Raw genomic sequence first — 15,944 nt, forward strand, 5'->3', positions numbered from 1 at the left:
CCATATGGCCTCCTTGATGGCTTCTGTTGCAGCCATGTATTCAGCTTCGGTAGAGGATAGTGCCACAACCTTTTGCAAGTTAGATTTCCAACTTACACAGCCTCCTAATACAGTGAAAACATACCTAGTACAACTTCTTCTAGTATCCAAGTTTGCAGCAAAATCAGAGTCCACATACCCGGTTACTTTTTCTCTAAATTCACCATCTTTTCTGAAAATTAGCCCTGTGTTTAATGAGCCCTTCAAGTACCTCATTATCCATTTTGCTGCCTCCCAGTGTTCAGAGCCAGGGTCAGATATATACCTACTAATTACACTCATTGCATGAGCCAAGTCAGGTCTGGTGCAAACCATTGAATACATCAGACTTCCTACACAGCTTGCATAGGGAATTTTGCTCATTTTGTGTCTTTCAGCATCTGTAGTTGGTGATTGAGAGTATGAAAGCTTGAAGTGTTATGACAAAGGTGTGGAAACTCCCTTGCAATTACTCAATCCATACTTGGACAGTAGCTTTTGTAAATAGTCACTTTGTGATAAATTAATTGTATTTGGATCAGGTCTTCCAATATCTATGCCTAGGATTCTCTTAGCTGTTCCTAGGTCCTTCATCTCGAACTCATTGCTGAGTTTGGGTTTCAGTTCATGAATCTTGTGTTCATCTCTTCCAACAATCAAAATGTCATCTACATACAGCAACAGATATGTGTAATCATCAAAGTAAACACAAGAATCATACTCACTCTTAGTGAACCCGATCCTGCTCATTAGTGAGTCAAACTTCAAATTCCACTGTCTTGGTGCTTGTTTAAGCCCATACAGTGACTTCTTAAGAAGACAAACTTGATTTGCATCTTCATTATCAAATCCCTCTGGAATCTCCATATAAATCTTTTCATCTAAATCTCCATATAAGAATGCAGTTCTTACATCCATCTGCTCAACTCTTAACCCAAATCTGGCAGCCTTTACCATCATCACCCTTATGGAGGTCTGCTTGACAACAGGAGAAAAAATTTCATTGAAATCGACTCCTTCCTTTTGAGTAAAGCCTTTGGCCACTAACCTGGCCTTGTATCTTCCTTTGTCAGAACCAATGTTGCCTTCTTTTCTTCTAAAAATCCACTTACTTGAAACCAGTTTCTGTCCAGGAGGCCTCTTGACTAATTCCCAGGTGTTGTTCTTCAAGAGTGACATCTTCTCTTCTTCAATGGCCTGAATCCATGAGTTTGCATCTTTGCAACTAATAGCATCTTGATAGCATACTGGTTCTGAGCTATCAACTTCTTCAGCAGCTGTTAGAGCATATGCAATAAAATCTGCATAGCCAAATCTGGCAGGAGGCTTACTTTCTCTTCTTTGCCTATCTCTGGCAAGTTGGTAGTCACTGAGATTGTCTTCTAATTCAGTTGACTCTTCATGATCATCTCTTCTTTCTGAATTGCTCGAGCTATTGTCCACCTCAATCTGCATATTGCTTGTAACCTCACTTTGTTCCTGAACAGGTGAGCCTTTGTTCTTCATGGCCATCTCATTTTCTTTAAAGATTACATCTCGGCTAATTAGGCATCTCTTATGTCCAGCTTCAAGGCACCACAGCTTGTATCCCTTTACTCCTTCTGGATATCCCAGGAACATGCATCTAAGAGCTCTAGCCTTCAATTTATCTTGTTTGATGTGCACAAAAGCTGTGCATCCGAACACCTTCAAATGACTGAAATCAGGTGGCTTTCCTGTCCATCTTTCTTGTGGATTCTGAAAGTTGTTAGCTGCTGATGGACACCTGTTAACAAGATAGCAAGCAGTCATTAAAGCTTCTCCCCAAAAAGGCCTTTCTAATCCAGCTCCTAGTAGCATGCATCGAACCCTCTCCATAAGAGTTGTGTTCATTCTTTCTGCAATCCCATTTTGTTGTGGATTCCTGGTCACTGTTCTGTGTCTTAAAATCCCTTCTCCTGTGCAAAAAGAATTAAACTCATTAGAACAGTACTCTAAGCCATTATCAGTTCTTAATACCTTTACCTTGACACCTATTTGATTCTCAAGCAATTTCTTCCAATTTATGAAAGTCTCCAGGGATTGATCTTTGCTCTTCAACAGATATATCCACACTTTTCTGCTGAAGTCATCTATGAGACTCATAAAATAGTATGCACCCCCCATGGTTGATACTCTTGATGGCCCCCAAAGATCAGAATGTATATATGCCAGCTTCTCGGATGTCAAGTGTTCTCCTTTTCCAAATTTAGCCTTGCATGCCTTTCCTAGCACACATTCATCACAGAATTCCAAACTTTCATCTAGCCTTTCTTTGAATAATCCCTGCTTGTCAAGTTATACCAATCCTCTTTGACTTATATGTCCAAGTCTGAGATGCCACAACCTTGTCTTGCTCATGCCCGAGTCATTAATAGCTGGGGTGGCATTGCCAGTAACAGACTTCCCATCTAAAATGTATAAACCATTGCTGAGTTGTCCTCTAATCAACACCTGTGATCCTTTGCAGATTCTCATGGCACCATCATCTATCTTGACTGAGTAACCAGCTTTATCAAACATGCCTATTGAAAGCAGGTTTCTTTTCAGATCTGGAACAAATCTGACTTCTTGTAGACACTTTAAATCTTCATCATGGTTCTTAATGACTATTGACCCGATCCCTCTAATATCACATGTCTTGTTGTTGCCTAACAAGACTGAACCTTTGTGATCTTCTGAAAATGAATTAAATAGATTCTTGTTGGGTGTCATATGGAATGAGCATCCAGAATCTAATATCCATTCTTCTCCTGAATCTGAACTAGAGGCAACAAGAACATCAACATATTCTTGGCAGTTAGCAACATCAGCTTCTCCAGAATTCTTGTTTCTCATAGATTGCCCTTCTCTCTTGAGTTTAGCCTTTAAGGCCAAACATTCATCTCTGAAGTGTCCCTCCTTTTTGCAATAGTAACATTGCTTCCCTGTACTTCCTCTGGTAGTCGAACCATTTGACTGACTCTTCTGAAATTGTCTTGCCTGATTCCCTTTATAGTTACTCATCTTGTTCTGATTTCCCTTGTATTCTCTCTTCTGAGATCTCTTGTTCATCATGAGCAGGCCTTCTCCATTGCTGTCATCTTTTTCATCTCCCTTCTTCTGAATCTCCTTAGAGTTGAGAGCAGCTTTTACTTCTGACATAGTGAGAGTGTCCTTCCCATAAAGAATTGTGTCCACAAAATGTTCATACAGCTTCGGTAATGAACTCAACAATATGATAGCTTGATCTTCTTCTTCAATCTTCACTCCAAGATTATTAAGATCAAGAATTATCTTATTGAAATCATCTAAATGCCTTCTAAACTCTCTGGTTTCATCCATACACAGGGTGTACAACCTCTTCTTTAGATATAGTATGTTTGCCAGTGACTTCTCCATGTAAATGGATGCCAACTTGTTCCACAATCCAATAGCTTTATCTTCATCAGCCACTTCCCTTAGCACCTCATCGCCTAAACTGAGCAGTATAGCACTATGAGCCTTTGCCTCAGTCTCATTCTTCTTTTTCTTGTCATCCATCTTATCCATAGCTTCAACATCTAAAGCTTCTAAAATCCCTTGATGCACAAGAAATGCCTTCATCTTGATCCTCCACAGACTGAAATCGTTTGTTCCATTAAACTTGTCCACCTCAAAACGTGTTGAAGTCATCTCTGATTTGGTTTCTTGAAACTCAGATGGGGTTCTTGAAGATTGTTGTGCGGAATCTTGGAATCTTCACTTCGGAACCTGGCGCTCTGGTACCACTTGTTGTGAGTAACCCCAATAGACTTGCAATACAGAAAAACAAAGTGATAAAGAATCAAAGCAACATTAATTCAAAGAAACCAAAGAAACTAAAACAAGAACACTAATTGAAACAAACTCAGCTGAGAGATTGGGCAAAGTTGCTGCTTTATTGATCTTCTTGTTAAACTATACAATACATATAGTTCTCAATACAGATGTGAATTGCTCATTACATCAAATCTCACACTGAGGGTACTATGATCAGAAACACATAGACCCTGTACACCCCTCCTCACTCAAAACATAAAAACAACAACTATAATCTTTGTTGTGTTAGAGACTCCTTTTGATCAATCGTCTATCCGAGCATGCATAGGAGTCTTCCTTTTATAGTTGAGTAGGCTTGAGAAGACAATAACAGATTTAACTGTTATTCAAATGGTTGACCAATAGGAACATGCCATGTCAATTAATGAGCTTATTCCTCAACAACGACGATGATGGTTGTGATGATGGTGAAGACGACGATGATGGATGTGATGATGAAGATGATGGTTGCGATGATGGATTTGATGATGGTGATTGTGATGACTATGATGACGATGATGACTACTACTAGCGCTTGTATTATCTAGGGTTTCTTCTGGGTATGTATGTATGTATGCATGCATGCATGTAATATTTTTATTATATTTATATCTTATGCTATGCTGTTAGGAGTACTTTTTTTATTTTTTTTTTTAAAAGAAAAAATGACATGATGTTTTGGTAAGAAGTTATGTGCTTATCTGATTCTGATTTGACTTGGTATTAGATCTTAGTAAAAATCTTAGTAAAACTTACTTTTCTTTTTCAGTTTGCTAAAAGATATTATTGTAATCTAAAATTTGTCGATCGTAAAATATCAATGGATGAAGTAAAAATCATCAGAAGAAAAAAAAGGTTGAAAATGACATTACCCAATAGTAATAAAGCAACAATTTTCTCACTCAAATCCGAAAAGGACTAAGAATTTGGTTGCTAGTGTTTTTGATTAAGTAAATTTTAGCAAGGCCCAACCCAATAACTAAATGAAACCGCAGTCGTTTTGGGTTCAAGGAGGAGACAAGGGTACACTCGTGAATTTGAGACTAAACTCAAGCTCAACCATGTTGCTGATGGTGGTGGCGGTGGTGGTGCTGTCCATGATATTGGTTCTGATGGTGTAGTTGCATGGTCATTTTGATGGTGTGTTGATTATGGTGATGTCGCCGGTGATTATGAATAGCATGCCCAACACGCATATCGCTAATACAAGATAAGTATTATAAAAGATTACTAACCGAAATAAGTATTATAAAAAATATCAATGAGCAAAGTGCAGGTGGTGATGATTACTATGAGCACTTTATTTACTATCTAAGATTTTTTCGATCTGTGTGTGAATATAATATTCTGATATTATGCTTTTGGAGTACTTATTTAATGAATTTCCATTAATGTTTTTTTTTTCTTTTTTGTGTAGTTTTTTTCGAACATGAGATCTGCTGTTAATTGTTAGGGACAAAGAAAGTGTTTGAATGGTAAAAAACAATATGTTAAATACACAATCGGATGAAGTTTCTTTATATTTCAAGGTTAAAATATTACTCATTGTAACTTGGTCCTAGTACCACACCGATTGCTAATGTATAATTTAAGGTGATTGTTCTCATTCATTCATGTATATAAATATTAAGTTTTCACACAAAATACAAAATATGGTATATGTTGTCATTTTTTTTAATTTTAATGATAAAATACACTCTCTCAACACATAATTGTATTGTATGAGAATTGCTAATTACTAGGCGCACCGATATTGATGCAATTCAATATTAGATCCTGTATAAAATATCGCTAATAAATTATATTGTCCTCTTGTATAATATTAAACACGATATTACTAATGAATAATAGAATGTCTTCTCATCTATATTATTAGAAAAACCTTAATATAACAAATAACATCACTAATTTTATTTTATTGTTTAGAAGATTTATTAAAAAGACTTCTTATTCTCTATTGGCGTAATATATTGAAAGCACAGGACACTATCTCAACACATAATTGTATTCTAATTGGATAGCTTATTTCTCAAACATAGATGCCAAGTCCGACAGTGCTCGAGTGGAAGAACCATCTTTGCCGAGTGCCACAGCAGCAGCCTCTTTCAGCTCATTCATACGGTTCCCAACTTTCTTACCCTCTTCACAACTCTGCTCCATCAACACCTTCACAGCTCTGGCAACCTCATCCCGTCCAACGACGCCGTTTTCTCCAGCTCTCGGCCGCAGCGCCACTTGCAGCCCATCCACGAGCATAACCGCATTCATTTTCTGCTCAGCGTAAAGTGGCCACGCAATGAGCGGTACCCCATTCACAACGCTCTCAAGAACCGAGCTCCAACCGCAGTGGCTCACGAACCCACCCGTCGAGCCATGGCTCAAGACCTGAGCTTGTGGCACCCATGACTGCACAACCAGACCTCTCCCTTTCGTTCTCTCCAAAAACCCATCTGGTAAGTAATCAAAAGACTCGATCTTTTGGCTCGGATCACCACCTTCTTTGAGAAAGGCACCGCTTGAAGATTCGTTGTTTGGCTTTCTCGTAACCCATAAGAACCTCTGGCCACTCATCTCCAACCCAAATGCCAGCTCGGTCAGCTGATCACTCGATAGGGTCCCACCGCTACCGAACGAAACGTATAGCACACTGCCACGTGGCTGCTGGTCCAGCCAAGTCAAACACTCTGATCCGTCACTTGACCCAATTTGAACGATTGGTCCAACCGGAAAGATACGTGGCATTCCTTCATTGGCTTCCAAAGCTTTTATTCCTTCGGATTCCATGTCCAGAAAGCTATTGATGAGTATACCCTCCGGCAAATATAGTCCTTTCGAGATTTTCAAAAATGACTCGTAGCTCTGGCTTTCCCGGTCTTGGAGCGGCTCTATCAGATCCTTACCATGAAGAGGTACGCAGCCGGGTAGTCTGACCGGGTCGGGTAGGTCTTTCAGGAACCGAACAGAGGCGGCTTCTTCATCGAGCTTCGGCAAGTGGACGAACAAGGACAAAGCCATGGCGTTTGTAGAGAAGAAAATAAACGACGGAACGTTTAACCCTTTGGCGACTTCCAAGGATTCAAAACCAAAGGGGTCGGCAATGAAAGCTGAGAGTGGAGAAAGCTGAGACTCTAACGCTGTTTGGAGAGAAGAGAGGGAGCGAGTTACGGTGAGGGTGAGTTTGAGTGCAGAACTGTAATCTTCAGGAAGGTCGTCGAAGCTGACCGGAGGAAGAAAGACGGCGTCGACGGCGGCGGGTAGGGAGTCGAGGATGGCCGTCTTGGCCGGAGATGGGGCGTTGCAGTCGTCGGTGGTGGTGAGAAGGAGACATGTAACGTGGAAGTTGTTGTGAGAAACTAGGCGTTTGGCTAACTCTATGAAGGGAATCAGGTGACTGATCCCAGGGCTTGGGAAAATGGCTATGTGGGTTTTGTGATCCATTTGTGTGTATTATCGAAAACTTTTGATGCGTTTATGGTTGCTGTGTCATTATAGTCACTGGTTGTTGATATATTTATATACAAAGCTTTTGGACCCTACTTAGTATTTGTCTATGTTAAAGTTTTTGGTTCTATGCGTTTTGTAATTAATAATAATATTATTTGCTTAATGGAAGCCGTGTAGAGATTCTATACTTCTGCTTTGTGTTTCTACAAGAATGATGGTGATTGCCTCTATTATTACACTTAATTTTAGTGCGAAAACATATTCTAATATTTCTTGAAGAGGTGGCTATTTTTCGTTTACTAATCTTGAATTACCCAATCACAAGTGACCATTTTTCAACTTACTCATTTTTTTTGGATCTCAAGTGTATTTTTGTACGATGCAGATTTCGTGTGGCTTAGCCCACTATTTAAATCTCAAGTATCATTTTGTACTTTGCAGACCTCGTATGACTTGACTCAGTCTTTGAATAAGTGTGGATTGAATGTCCGTAAATGAATTGACTCGTGATACCACGACAAAAATCATAGGATTCCATCTTAAAACTAATTAATAGTTAGTAAAGTTGTTAGTATTCTTATTAATGACTCAATATTCTTACATTTATTCTACGTGAGACAGTATCCTCTAAAATATTTCTGGCTGCATTTAACTTTTTTAGCCAAATAATGTTCTAATATCATTGCTATATATTGCCCAATGAGAATATATAATCTTATTTCTGGTAATCAACACTTAAAAATTCATTTCATAAAGGCTTGTGTTTGGTCCTCATGATGTCTTCCATTACGTCATAGCTTCGATTTATTTAGTGTTTTTATATGTATCTAAAGTATTTTATCCATTAAAAAAAGTAAATATATGTATCTAAAGTAATACTTTCATAGGGTCACTACATACGTCACCACATTCCCTAGGAAGTTCCTCGAAGCAAGTCACTATAGTTACGCCAAACTGCTCAAACAAATTACATTTTGGACTACCATTTGCTAAAATATGCGTAGTAGTTTGTTATTAGTGGATAGTTAATTATGCTCTATACCCACTTTTAGAAATTGTCTTATTAGAATTGCCAGGGGCACTTCCGGTCTGTACATTATAATAAATGTCAATATTAGGGGCGGATGCATTAGAATTGGATTTGAATTCGCCTCGAATAAGAAGGCTATTAGCAGCGAACTGCTAGCCCAGTATCCTGCCATTTTTTAAAAAAAAAAATTATTTTAAAAAAAGATTAGTGGCGAACAAAGTGCGGGGATTTTTTTAAAGAAGAAGAAAAGTGCGGGAATTTTTTCGGGCATTCATTTGAATGGGTATTAGTGGCGGACTACCCACCGCTAATAATGTGTAATTATGACCTTTTTTTAATAGCAGCGGCAGACCCCCGCCTCTAATAATCTTCTATATAAAAGATCCCATCACCCCTTTCATCAGTTTCCCTTTTCCCATTTCTCTCTGTCTTCTCAGCCCCCAAGCCCCTGTTCTCTGCTCCGTTCTCCATCATCTGCCCACCCTCTTGAACTCAAGCCCCTCCACACCCACGTTACCCCCTCCCGAGCCCCTCCACACCTAAGACACCCCCATCTGAGCCCCTCCACACCCAAGACACCCCCATCCGAGTCCCTCCACACCCAAGACACTCACATCCGAGCCCCTCCACCCGAGCCCTCCACACCCACAGCACCCCCACACCCCCCACGGTATGTGTTTTAAAATTTATTGTTTAATTTTTTTTTTAATTTCTAACATATTCTATTTTTGTGTCTAAGGTCTGGTGCTTTGCTGTCGTTCCGTTGTGAAATCAGTGGAAAATTATGTATTTATGTAATTTATGCATATATTATTTTGTGTATGTGTTAGAAAAATTTGATTATGTGTTAACAATTTTATATATGTTTGAGTTATTAAAATTTAAAATAGAAAAAAATAAAAATAATAGAAATTGGTTAGTTATAAATATTTTATGTGTTATTATAAATGTTCTGGGATTTTCTGAGTGCATAATTTTAAAATTTTTGAAATGGTCATTGTAATATCCAACATTTTTATTATGTATTTTTTTATTATAAATCAGAGTTTTAATACATAAAATGTACAAGTTTACAAATTTAAGAAATAGTAATGGAAAAATAGTGTTTAAAATATCATTTTATGTTTTTAATGAGATTAAAGAAAGAAAAACTTGAGTAGTCAAGTATTGGACCCAAATGTCATATAATTTTAATTGGGGATTTTTATAAAATTAAGAAAGTTTTGCTAAAGGGCTTATTTGAAAAGAATTTTAGTATTTTGGGTCCAAGTGTAATTTAAATAAATAAATAAAAAAAATAAAAAAAAGGCTTCAGCCTTTTAACCGAGTCTTTCTCTCTCTCTCTCTCCTCAGAAAATCTCTTTCTCTCTCTCTCTCTCTCTCGCGTGCGTGCGTCTGCCCGACCACCAAACGTCCACCGGCGGTCACCAATTATAGCCACGCGCCGGACCGTTGGATTCAGAGGCCTCCGAACTATCGACCATGCGGGAATCTAGAGCTCACTCGCCGATTAAACACCTCAACTGGTCGATTTAAGTTCGGCCACCCCGCGACTTCAAAGTTGCGATTCAGCCACCTTGGGCATCCGTTTGCCGATCCGTCACCACCATCGTGTTCCTTGTGTTGTGGGCTTCAAAACCCAATAACTTGTTCCTACATCTACCATAGTTGGGTGGTGGGCCCACCACGAGCCACCGCGATCCACCGTAGACCGACGGTCGAAACTTAGTGTTCGAGGTTTTGAAGTACGTTTTGAGTCTAAAAAAAAAATCACCGTTTGACTTGTTGTGGAACCCGATCATTGTGGTATAATTTCTTTGACCTATATATTATGATTTAATTGTGATTGATTAGAGTAATTGTTATTATGTGTATTTATAGTATATAATTATATATATTATTGATATATGGAATATTTTTCTGTAATTATACTGGCTGTCTGGGATTATATATATTTATGATACAGGTTTTGATTTTGGGCTTGTCCATTTTATAGCCGTTGTGCTGTCCAATTTTCTAGAAAATATTAGATATTAAATAAAGTATAAAAATACATATTAAATTGATTTTATATTAATATGGAAATTATTATGATTAAGTAATTTTAATTATTTATTGTTATTATTTTATTAAGTAAATCAAGAATATAGTTTCATATATATATATATATATGAAAAGTGTGATTTATAGTAAACCTATTATTTAACCATTATTATTGTATATTAATATTTTTATTAATATTTGAATATTAAAATAATATCAAATATTAGTTTCTTACACTTATTGATATTTGTAAGACTAGTGAATTTTGGAGGAAGTATATTTATTATATCACTGGAATTGATATTATGACTAATTAATAATAATATAAATATTTATATTTATATTATTATCATTGTATTGATTATTACAATTTTATGTTAAAAATATGATTTCTTTTATAAAATGACTATTTGAATATATATACATTCATATATGTATTGTTATTGAGGTATTTTGTTATTATTATTGAAATAAGTTTTTTTATAGATGATAATTATTATTTTTGTTGTTGTTATTATTATTATTATTATTATCATGAGAGTACATTATTAAATGAGCAATGTTTTATATGAAGAGTCATTTGTATTACGTTGATAATAATTATTATTATCATTCATATAGTTTATGGTTGTTGACGCCATTTTTCGTCAACAGATAAAAGAAGAGCACAAAAACAATGAATAACGATAGCCAAACGGAACAAACAAATCAAACACACGGTTTTTTACGTGGTTCAGCAGTTAAATCTGCCTAGTCCACGAGTCTCTATTATTAATCTTAAGATTATCTCTGAACAATTCTTTAGCATGAATTCTCCAGAGTTTTCTCTCAAGGATCAGAATTTCGGTCCTTTACAACGGGGCATGGCTTCTCTATTTATAGAGAAGGATGCAGAATACTATCCCACATATTTTGGGTAGTTACTCTTTTGTGAATAAAATAAATGGCTTTAAATGCCTTTAATCAGATAAAAAAGGAAACGTCCCTGAAGACCAGGGAACGCATAACTGACTAAATAATATCCCACGATTCTTGGGGATTTACATCAATAAATGAGGATTACATCTCATGTTTACAATACTTGTAGATATTCAAGGTGGTTATAGCGTATCTCCAAGGCTTCAGCATCTCAGGTTTCATGTCATTGTGCGAGCCACTGACATCTCCCGAGCTAACATTGCTTTCGAGATAGTACATCGAGCTCAAGACCCATGCTCCGAAGTTCCTGAAGATGAGGGTGTTCTCGGAGCTACCTTTCGAGATCGAGATCATTTCGAGGTCACCACATTCGAGATCATATATCATACTTTGCAGGCTCGATTTACCATCCTAGAGCATACCCTATCCCTCACGAGACCATTTAATGCGAACTCAGCTTTCGAGGTCATATTTATTATGGCTCGAAATCTGGGTAAAACATTTTGCCCCCTCAAAAGTATTTGTTCGAATCCTAAGAGAATGAAACTTTTGAACTACTTTTTCTGGGAACCGTACCGTCACACTCTTGAAAATGGACACGCATCGGCCGGGTATTGCTCACTTTAGGTACTTGAGTACCTTGGGAACACGCCCACGATCGTCCGTCTGACAACTTTTCGGCGCCTTCTTGTCATTAATCCCCATCCGTTCGATCTAGTGAGAATTTCACTCGACGCTCCTGATTAATTCCATTTTCCCACCTATATATACAAGACCCCCCTCTTCATCTTCTTCTTCACGTTTGTTCATCATAAACAAGAAAAGAAAAACAACCAGAGAACCAGAGACTCCTAAAAAGCTTCTATCCCGCGCATGTTTTCTCGACCCAAGAAACAAAGAAATCCTGGTCTGTTCGAGTCAGTGAGTTCTTTCTTGCAACCTCTTCTCCAATCGACGATTTCGCTGCAATCACCATCACTGTGTAAGTACGCCATTTTTGTTGTTCTTTTTTTTTTTATACTGTTTTTGCTGTGTATGCTAGTTTACATTCGTAGCATAATAAGATAGGGGGTTTCGTTTCGATAGGCTTTCAAATTTCCTAGACTTCCCCTCCCGGATTTCGCATCACTGGTTTATATCCAGTTTTAACGTTTGAGCGAAGTTTCAACTTTCTGGGTTTTGAAAATTTTAGGCCATGTTTCTTGTACATTAAGTTTTCGGGTAAGAACCCTTGTCCTTGACAAATGCACGAAACCCAAGAATGCCCTTCCTGGCTAACCGCCACCTTTCTTTCCCTTGAATTTCGGGATTTTCAAAAGATCGTCCACGCTCCTTTTCTTTCCTGTGGAACACACGCTCTGACTCTTTAGTAAGGGTCTCAATATTTATTTTTTTTGTTCCTAAATCCCCGAGCTCATACCATCGAGCTCGTGATTCTTGCATGCATGGCCCTCACCATTTTTTTTTTCTCGTTAGATGTCACAGAATCTGGAAAGACGGTGGGGGTCATTGCGAGCCATCCCTTACGAGCCTAAATCTCCGAGCCCAGAAACGCTGTTCGCACGGAATCAGCGTCGGATCAAAGAATACGAGCTTGCGCGCGAGCAAGAGGACATTCGAGCCCACTATCGCCGTCAGATAGACGAGGTCATTGAAAAAAAGATAAGAGTTCTTCGGGAGGCCATCTATCCGGAGCCCAACCCAGGACCCAGGCCAATCCCCCTCGACCCTGCACTAAAAGTCACGGTTGCATATCATCCGGGGGAACTCGAATTTTCTTTAATGGCGGAGCCTTCGTCTTTGCAGCCTAGGAGGGAGATGTTCGAAGCCGAGTTCTACCAGAGCTCGGTTACCACCACCGACCAAATAACTGACATCTTGGCCCTCCATGGCCTTAGTTCGTTGGACACCCTGAAGTATCGAGCTCCGGCTAGTCATGAACGGAGCTGTTTCGCCCCTGGGGGCCGCGATGCCAGTGTGAAATATGCAGCCTGGAGCCAGGAACATATGAGGACGGGAGCTCTGCTGCCCTTGAAGTCCTTTTTCAGAGACTTCATTGATTTCGTTGGGTTGGCCCCTTTCCAACTCAACACCAATTCGTACAGGGTGCTGTCTGCCCTGAAGTCCTTGTATCATGAGCTGCAGTGGAAAGGACCTTCACCCCAAGAGATTTTATATCTCTTTTGTTTGAAAAGTAACCCCTCCCGAGCTCGGGGAGGGGATGGTTTTTACTACCTCTCGAGCTATCCCAAAGAGACGAAGATTTTTGAAGATCTTCCAAACCACCCTCCTGACTCCAAAAAGGCTTTTTTCTGGACAGACGGTCTGTCCCTGTCTCGACATCGTTCTTTCAGGCGGATTCGTAAGTTCTCTTGTTACTTTTATTTTTTCCTTTTTTTTTGAGCTCGGACTTTTAGCCCTTAAGACCATACTTAGCTGAAATGTGCCTCGCCTTTCAGCTAATTTTCAGCGTCCCTCCCCCTCCAAGACAATGAGGGAACACAGAGAGGCCTTGCTCGGACTTCCTTATGGTAGGAGGTCTCTCTCGTATCTTCTTCATGAGGACCAGCTCCGAGCCTGTGGGTAGTTGGGAGAAGGCCGGTCGACCTCTGACTGGTCTAACAAAAAATACGAACGTTGGGAGGAGGTGCCACAGCCCACAAGCACCCTTCTTCCGAGGAGAGAAAAGAGAGCACCTCTCCCAGTTCGCCTGAGGAGTCCGCGATCTGGGAATGAAGCCAACGACGAGGCCTCGAGCTCGGACTTAGATGAAGGTAAAACCCTTCCTACTTCGAGAATGTGGTCCCCTACTTTGCTAAAACACAGGCCCAATAGGTTAGTCTCGTGCCCACAGGATAGATACCACTTCTACATATGGAGTTGGGTAGACGATTGTGTCCGTAGGTTTGATAGTGGGCTCGGGAAATACGACACTATGTACACCACGGACGAGGTGTGGAATGGGATAGCTGTGCAGTATGGGACCAATGATTATAGGGACCTCTCGAGGTTATCACCAACTTATAGGGAAGGCAGTCCCCCCGCCTCTTCTGAAGACGGGGGAATTTCATGGTCCCCAAGCTCGAGCTCGGGGGAAAGTTCCAGTTAGGTTTTTTCTACCATCACTTCATACGTCTGTGATACTGAAGTAACTTGTACACCTCTTTTACTGACTCACTGTGTTGACTTGTGCAGGCGATATGGACTCCGACCTTGACACCCTTATTGACAATGCGGGTGCCAAGAGGAGCAAACGCCCCAGGGCAGGGGGACTGAAAACCAGCCAGCCGGGGAAAGGCTCCAAGAGATCTAAGAAAACGCCTCCTCCTCCCCCGCCGGCTTCGAGCTCTGCTGCTGCGTCGACTGGCCAGACTAGCGCCTCCACGACGATGCCATCCTCGCAGGCCATCGTCTCTGCGGTGGCACCGGCCTCGCTGGCTGGTATCCCTGTCGTGGTTGAGTCCCAAACTCCTGTGGTGGGTCAAACGTCTTCTGCTCAGCTCGCCAAGAGACCTTCTGCTTCTCGAGCTCAGAAGCTAACCATCTCCACCCATATGGACTCATATGTGGTGGATAACGCTGCCGGAACTCACGAATCTACGCTGATTTCGGATGTCATGTCCCGGATCGGCCAGAGCTACGGCAGCTTCGAAGCTCCCCAGTGGCAGTGCCTAACTGGCACCCGAGACCGCACTGTTCTCTATGAGAAAAGTATTGAGCACACCGCTGCAGTAAGTATTTTTCCATATTTCTTTCGCTTATATCCATGCTGTCTTGAGGCTAATGGTGGTTTCTTCCTTTTTTTCAGGCTCTTGCCTTCACGGCCCAGCTCAACTACGAGCTTAACAACGAGATCCATTCGAGCAGGACTCATGCCCAAGAGGCGAAGGATCTCCACCTTAGAGCGAACGATGATCTGAAGGCGGCGAATGCTAAGCTCGACGCAGTGGTTAAGGAGCGTGAGGATATGGCCAAGGAGCTCGGAAAGCTGAAAACTGAACTCGAGGAGCAAAAGAAAGATAACACCCAGCTTCGGGAGACCAATAAGAAGCTCGAGGAGGACAAGGCCGCCACCTTCGACCTTATAAAGGATGTCAAAGCTCGCCTTACTTCCGAGTACAAAGAAAAGAAGGAAACGACAGTCGACTCAGCCATGTACCAGATGTGGGCTTATAACGAAGAGCTGGACACCAGCTTTTTGGGTCCCCACGAGGCGCCGTTTCTTGAACGATGGAATGCTCGGCTCGAGAAGGAAGAGGCTGAACGGCTTGAGAAGGAGAAGGCTGAGCAGCTCGAGAAGGAAAAGGCTGCTCCGGGCACCGTTTCGGAGGAAGCTCAGGAGGATAGTCATGCTATTCGTCCTGAGGGGTCCGGTGCCATTGATGCTGAGAAGGCCAAGGAGACTCCTCTTCTCTGAATCTGACCTCGGGGAGATCAGTTATCGGGGTTGCGTCCCCTTATTTCTGTAATTATTTTAATTTATGCCCACGGGGCTGATACAATTCTCTTTACTATTCTTTTATATGCTTTACATTTCTTGGCTCGAAATATTTTGCACATTTTTATATTGATGAACCGGTTATGTTTATTTATTCATACAAGCATAGTTTGGATTTTAGGCTCGAAATTCGATGCATTCATGCATAGTTTATTC

General features: G+C 40.3%; 1 protein-coding gene across 1 annotated transcript; it reads right to left on the reverse strand.

The window, feature by feature from the left end:
• Positions 1 to 5,698: 5,698 nt before the first annotated feature.
• Positions 5,699 to 7,326, reverse strand: LOC133781493 (hydroquinone glucosyltransferase-like). The gene has a single exon (XM_062220515.1). The coding sequence runs from the start codon at positions 7,291 to 7,293 to the stop codon at positions 5,878 to 5,880; it is 1,416 nt and encodes a 471-aa protein (XP_062076499.1). The 5' UTR covers positions 7,294 to 7,326; the 3' UTR covers positions 5,699 to 5,877.
• Between the last annotated feature and the right edge of the window lie 8,618 nt (positions 7,327 to 15,944).

The sequence above is a fragment of the Humulus lupulus genome, chromosome 6 (genome assembly GCF_963169125.1).
Source record: "Humulus lupulus chromosome 6, drHumLupu1.1, whole genome shotgun sequence".
Lineage (NCBI taxonomy): Eukaryota > Viridiplantae > Streptophyta > Magnoliopsida > Rosales > Cannabaceae > Humulus > Humulus lupulus.

Coding starts and splice junctions, on each gene's coding strand:
- LOC133781493 (XM_062220515.1), bottom strand. CDS start 7,293: ATGGATCACAAAACCCACATAGCCATTTTCCCAAGCCCTGGGATCAGT.